General features: G+C 37.7%; 1 protein-coding gene across 2 annotated transcripts in view; it reads left to right on the forward strand.

Moving 5' to 3' along the window:
- Positions 1 to 5,756, forward strand: part of arid3c (AT rich interactive domain 3C (BRIGHT-like)) — a 135,511-nt gene extending 129,755 nt beyond the window's left edge. For both annotated transcript variants that reach the window (XM_060907287.1, XM_060907288.1), the window contains one exon: positions 1,035 to 5,756. In XM_060907287.1, coding sequence (XP_060763270.1) covers positions 1,035 to 1,216 — 182 coding nt within the window. In that variant the 3' untranslated portion in view covers positions 1,217 to 5,756. The remainder of the gene's footprint in view (positions 1 to 1,034) is intronic.
- Positions 5,757 to 7,291: the final 1,535 nt, after the last annotated feature.

Below are 7,291 nucleotides of genomic sequence, written 5' to 3' on the forward strand. Positions count from 1 at the left end.
TTAAATTCATATTAACTTTACAAATGTTTACAGGAGTGTTTAATGGCAGTCACACTGAAGCTAGATCAGTCACAGATATTTCAAAGTAAAAAAAAATTCATATTACATTAATATTTACTTTGCATTTATTTAATTACTTTGGAGCTATTACTTTACTTGAAAAGAACTGACAATAAAGATTGAAAAAAAGTATTTTTATTAATCTTATAATAATATTTATTAACTTTAGATCTGACACTGGCAGCACGGTGGTGTAGTGGTTAGCGCTGTCGCCTCACAGCAAGAAGGTCCGGGTTCGAGCCCCGTGGCCGACGAGGGCCTTTCTGTGTGGGGTTTGCATGTTGTCCACGTGGGTTTCCTCCGGGTGCTCCGGTTTCCCCCACAGTCCAAAGATATGCAGGTTAGGTTAACTGGCGACTCTAAATTGACCGTAGGTGTGAATGTGAGTGTGAATGGTTGTCTGTGTCTATGTGTCAGCCCTGTGATGACCTGGCGACTTGTCCAGGGTGTACCCCGCCTTTCGCCCGTAGTCAGCTGGGATAGGCTCCAGCTTGCCTGCGACCCTGTAGAACAGGATAAAGCGGCTACAGATAATGAGATGAGATCTGACACTTCAGCTGAAACTTACATTAATTGGTGAAATAATATATTTATTATAATTAAACGGCAATTGCAAGCTTATTAATAAATAATAAATACAGGCTTGCTTATTTGGGATAAATTAGGGATAAAATTATCTCATGTTTAAGCTCTTTAATTTTCTGTAAAGCTGCTCTGCGAAAATGTCTATTGTTAAAAGCGCTATACGAATAAACTTGAAACTTGACAATTAAAACTTATTTCTAAAAGATTATAATTAGATCTGGCACTTGAGGTGACATTGAAGGCTATTTCATGATAATGTAACTTGTGTTTGGGCTCAAATAAATGTTAGAAATTTACCGAACAATGACATATATAAATGTAAATTTGTAAGTCAGTATGAATTTGAAACTTTGAAATGAAAAAGCTATTTGATGACGCTTTGCCTCCAGGGATCCTGTTTGCCCGTAAACCGGCCATCTCTGTGATGCCAGCTAGCCAGCGAGCTCATCTTCATGCCAGCTCTCAGGGAAAGAGCAGCAGCCCCAGTCTCATCAGCCACAGCAAGCCGTCCTCTTCCTCCTCTTCCGCTTCCTCCTCGTCATCCTCGCACGGACCGGCTGCCTCGCCTTAAACTCCTCCCAAACCCTGCTCCTTTTCCCCAACAGACGAAAGGCAGGCTGCTAAACTCTCCAGACTGTATGTTTTTTGTATCCTCTGATAGTGACTTCCTACTCTTTCTTTTCTACACATCTTCCTCCGATCCATACAAAGTCAATCTCCTAAATAGTACTTCCATGAGAAAGACATCCATCAGACATGACCGTATCCTCCTGGCAGCACGTATAAAGCATGTTCATTATACATACATATATATGGTGCAGGCTTTGAGGACTCGCGTCTTTCTGAGTAACACTTCTTTGGATGGAAAAGAGTGCCAAGGAGCTGTAAGATAACAAAAGGACAAGGGAGATGATGTTCCATGGACAGAATGCTTGAACAAAGATGTATCTGCTGTTAAACATGAAAATACAACTTGTCCTTCTTTGTCATTCTTTTATCTTTCTATGTGAATCAGACTTGCTTTAATACCAAAATACCAAAGAGCATATGAATAACATTGTGATATGGTGCACACGCATATTCTCCCAATATCATCATGTTTAGATGATGCCTGTGCAGAAATAAAATATGCAATGGTAAGGATTATCAAACTAAAGTACAAATGAATATATCAGTGGTAGACAAAGCACATTCCGCTTAACAGGGGGCATCGAGTAGTCAGGGAGATGAGATAAGTGTACTTTCTGTGTCATATTCTAGCTTTAACTTCTTTCTTTGGCGTTAAAAAAAAAGAAATAGATTAGACATGAATGGACATGAATATTCCCTTGAATGCCACGTCATCCACAAATATTGGGACAATCATAAGAATCAGTTAGATCAGTGGTATTTGGTAGGGTGGTTCACAATATGATGGTATAAGTAAAAGTTTTCTAAATTTTGCCAAATCACATTTTGCCTTGTTCCTATTGACATTGTAAACATCTGTACCAAAAATTGAGCCAATAGGATGCCAGTAAAGGGTGGCACACTTTTTCACAATTTTTAATGTTCTACATAAGAATGCGTAATTTTAGCAGAAACAGAAACTTGAACATTACAAAAATGAACAATGCAGAATGCTTGATAAGCGTGCTCAATAATAATCTCTCCCAATCTCCCTGTACTTATACTACATATATTAGAACATTAGAACAGTTCAAACACTATATTCCGTGTATGATGACCTTGTTCTCTTTGATACTTTGTCTCTGTGTCCTTGCACAATGCGGAGCAAAAACTGCTTTTGGTCTTCATTTCGCACAGATTGTTGACAGCGTTTAATAAGGGCAATGGCTCTCTCTGCACTGTCATTGATGACCTTCAAGGCATGAACTTTTTGTCGCAGATTCTCATCTGTGAGAATGGACCTCACATCATCAGGGTTACTTGTGCTGTTAATTTGGCCTTCAGTGAGAACTTCAAAGAAGTGGATTGAACGGCGAGTGACGAGGCTAGAGATGGTAGTTGTACTGCTCTTGCGGAAGAAAGACTTGGCATCAAGTCTTTTGAGCATCTTCGCAGGGCGTCTTTCAAGATTTCTCAGCATTGCCTCCTTTTCTTCAGCATCAATGCGAGCATCAAAAAATGCTAGGGCAACGAGATCTTCTGACAGATACCACAAATGTCGTGCAATGCTCTTCAGTGCGGCATCTGCAATGCTTTTATCCCATATCTTCTTTACTTCAACCATAGTTGCTGTTGTGGCCTCTGATAAAGCCTTCCCCTCTTCTATATGATAGAGGAGGTGGAGAAGCACTTGCTCCTTTGAGGGAAGGCGTGCTCCTAAAATGGAAGGTAGAGGGGGCTTCTCAAGCAAGTTACATTTCTTTCTTGATGCCATTATTCCTGAAAATAGAAAAAACCATTAACAATTTCAAAATTGTGAAAAAGTGTGCCACCCCTAAATGTGCAGCAACGGACTCCATTTTTGGTACAGATGCTTAGAATATCAATTGGAACAAGGCAAAAAGCGATCCGGCAAAATTTGGTGAAAGTCAATTTTATGAACCACCCTAGTATTTGGTGATGTTCTGTTACCCAAGCTGACAAACACTTTTCGCACCTCTGCCTCAATTTCATACCAAGGTTCATAAGTGTTCATTAAATGCAATTTTATATCATTAAAGATACTCATTCTTGTCAATATAGGTTTCTCATAGCTACATTAGTCATCGTGTCATATGTGTCGGGATTGTGTAGTTAGGAATTAATTATGAAAAATGGCTGAGCACTTCAATGCAACACCCCGATATGAGGAAAACATATACATATGTGGTTAGTAAGAAAAAAAAAAGTCACCCCAAACAGTAGTTGATGAGAATACTGTATATCTTTTATTGTGAGTTGAGTCTGATTTCTGATTTCTGTTCTTGTTACCTTTGCTTTTGCTCCATTTTTATTTTTGTCTTCAAGGGCAATTTGAGGATATTCTTTTTATTCTTGTTATTCTTTTTTCAGAAGTTTGTAAAGCATATAATTTCAAATTCTATTTATTATTACATTAATTTTCATTTTTGCTATTTTTTTTAATCCTGGGTTGCATCGTTGCAGCAGCTCCATGGTTAAATTTAAAAAAAAAAAAAAGTTTATTTTAAATGCAGCCAGATACCTCACAACTGTACCTGTACATACGTGTAATAGATTATAAATTACAAGGTATACCTCATTTTATTTCATTTCTATTTCTTGTGAAGCCACTTGAAAATCAAAGCTTTTGTTTCAACAAATCACTGGATTTTTTTTTCCTATTTTGTATTATTATTATTATTATACCAAAGAAGGGAATTATATTAATACGCATCTACCTCATTTGTTGTAGACTGTGCCAACAAACATGACCACAATCACCTGTTTTTAAATGTAATGTTTAAGGCTCCACAGCAAACATGATCCATATAGAAAGACAGGGCTGCGAACAACGCAGGGCTTTTTTTTTGACACAGTGTAATTTGCATTGTTTGTCTGTCAGATTTTGTCTATGGCATTTTTATGTGTGGATAAAGCAATGCCAGAAGGATTTTATTATACGTACACAATCTATTCTGAGCTATTTAATAGTAACGGGCTTGTAAATGATATGAATGATCTGAATCATTGGTGTACCACAAATGGTTTTATTCTGCACCAAATGTTGTCGGTACAGCTCCATAAGAAAAGCTACAACCAATAACAACCATGTTATTTGGATTTTAAGCGTTTGTATATGCACAGTGGTTTTGGCACTGTGTCTTAAGTTCTTATAATTGTTCAATACCAGTGTTTACTTGAATCACTGTTTGCATACACAACATTACATTGGCTTTAAAGATGACCAAAGGTGTGGTTTCCAAATGCAGGCGGCATGATTGATCACATAACATCAAATTAAAATGATTCACTTGAGCCATGTTGTATGAAATCTAAAGCTGGTCAAGGTTAAGCCTAAATGCAAGGACAGCAATGGCTGTTTTACAAATTCTTTCATATGAAATGAAACAACATTGGCCATGATCTGTATAATTCCAGCATACTTTGCATTAGATTTGGTTGGCTTTTGCATTAGGTTTTATATCCTTGCAAATGACTGCAGTAATTACTGGCCCCCACAAAAACCCAGTAAATCCAAAAAGCTTGTTTTCTCCTTGGAAAGACTTTGAGACTTTCAGGACTTGAGTTGTGAATGCCTAAAGTATTCTCCAAATATTTAAATTTGACTAACGATTGAAGATTTCAATTACATCGTACATGACTAAATATAATTTCTACACTCATCCTCATCGTAGTTTTTGCCACTTTTAACTGAATACTCATTTTGCTGTGAAAATAGCTCAGAAAATATTTTGAGTAAACATGATTATAGTATATTGAGTTCAGGCCTTGGTTGAAATGATAACCGTAAGAATGTAAAAACGTGTCCTGAATTTAGCACAACATCATCCTAGATCATGACCATGTTTTTAAAATCATTGTATAGACACCAGAACTAAAGGGAACACATGGAACAATGAATGGAGCACAGTCGACACACAGCTGTCGCAATGTGATGTGCTCTAACAGACGTTCTCTTATTTGTATTCCTGATCAATGGCACAGTTTAGATCTTTTCGCGTAGCTGCCACTTCACATCTCATCTCTAAACTGCAGAGATGTCTGTGCAACTCTGGAGTATTTGTCGACTGTGAAACGAGAACATGAGTCAGTGTGATTCTTGTAAAACCAAAGCTTTTTCTAAAAAACTGTTCACCATCAGAAAGCTTGTTAACAAAGACGAAATCATTTTGTTGGTAAAAAGGAAAAAAAAAGGTTCACTCATGTGCTTACAGAATTATGTTTACTTTGTTAAATATGTACACAATGCTATGATGGTAGATTTTAGATTCTTTTTCGCTGTGTATGAAGCTTCAAAGCATTTCTTTTATTCCTCTTTTATTTTATTTTATTTTATTTGGATAATCCAGTGCATTATGGGAAAGCTGGATTGTGGTGCTCAGGGGTTAAAAAAAAAAGTAGAAAAAAAAAACAGGTGAAAGATTTTGTTTGTTTTGCCATTAACTTGTAGCATAATTAGAAATAAAGTACTTTCAACTTTACCAACCAGTTGTTCGTTATAGTCATTACTTGATAAGAAAAGAAAGCAAATATGAAAATGATGTAATACAAGAATAAAAACAGCCCTCTTTTGAAGTGTAAGTGATTTCTTATACCCATCTTAAAACACACGATGAATTGTTCAGTTATTACAGGGGGACTAATAGATAACATACTGTGAAACATTCTGAGAAAATAAAGTACCTTATTGTACCTTTAGGGGAACAATGGCTTGTCACTGGAGCAGTACCCTCTACGGTACTTATTTGTACCCTTTATGTACTGCTTGGGAACATATATGTACCTTTTTTGACCCTAAAAAGGTACAATTAGTTTCCTTGAGGTCCAATAATGAGCCCTGGGGGGTACGTTAGTGTAGCTTGTACCTTGGGGAACAGAAATGGACTCCTCCTGTACCCCTATTTCTGACAGTGTAGGAATAAAAAGTGATCAGGAACAGAAACATTAACAGATTCAACATTTCGCTGAAGCAAAACAGTAAATTTACTTATTCAGTAGGTTCAAGACTAAATTATTTGAGTACAAAGAATGAGCTTTGCCTGCGTTATCAGTTTAACTATGTAAGAAATAAAACACTTGAGGATGTGGCTGTTATAGGAAATGTAATATGTTACCACACCATTGATTAGTTTTTGATAGCCTTATACAACTTATACAGCAATTTGCCAAAACTTAACACCTTGTAAGCTTTTTTTTCTACATTTAATAACGTTGCATCCGCAAAACATTTTTCTCCTGTTATCGTGTATACTACAGCAGCTATACACAGCTGTTCCTTCACCAGCCTTACTTTTTTTTCTCTCTTGAAGTTCATCTCATCTCATCATCTCTAGCCACTTTATCCTGTTCTACAGGGTCGCAGGCAAGCTGGAGCCTATCCCAGCTGACTACGGGCGAAAGGCGGGGTACACCCTGGACAAGTCGCCAGGTCATCACAGGGCTGACACATAGACAACCATTCACACTCACATTCACACCTACGGTCAATTTAGAGTCACCAGTTAACCTAACCTGCATGTCTTTGGACTGTGGGGGAAACCGGAGCACCCGGAGGAAACCCACGCGGACACGGGGAGAACATGCAAACTCCGCACAGAAAGGCCTTCGCCGGCCACGGGGCTCGAACCCGGACCTTCTTGCTGTGAGGCGACAGCGCTAACCACTACACCACCATGCCGCCCCTCTTGAAGTTCATAAGCAAGAAAATGCAGTTTGTCATATTACCAAGAAAGCAGAAAGCCCACCGTCCTAAAGACTCTCTCATGGCTGAAAACGTAAAATTTCAGCTTTACCTCTCAGTGTTATGAAGCACTGATACTGCAGACTCCTTCCAACAATGCTAAATAAACCTCATCACAGACGATGTAATGTTCTTTATTTGCTTATTTGTAGCATATGCCATTGCACATTGTTGTTGTTATATAAACCATTTTAGAAAATAAATGCAACAAAGTGTTACTATTGCAGATTGCCACTGCAGTTGAGTTACTGTCCAACATCTTCTGATTAATCCGAA

The sequence above is a fragment of the Neoarius graeffei genome, chromosome 24 (genome assembly GCF_027579695.1).
Source record: "Neoarius graeffei isolate fNeoGra1 chromosome 24, fNeoGra1.pri, whole genome shotgun sequence".
In the NCBI taxonomy this organism is placed as follows: domain Eukaryota; kingdom Metazoa; phylum Chordata; class Actinopteri; order Siluriformes; family Ariidae; genus Neoarius; species Neoarius graeffei.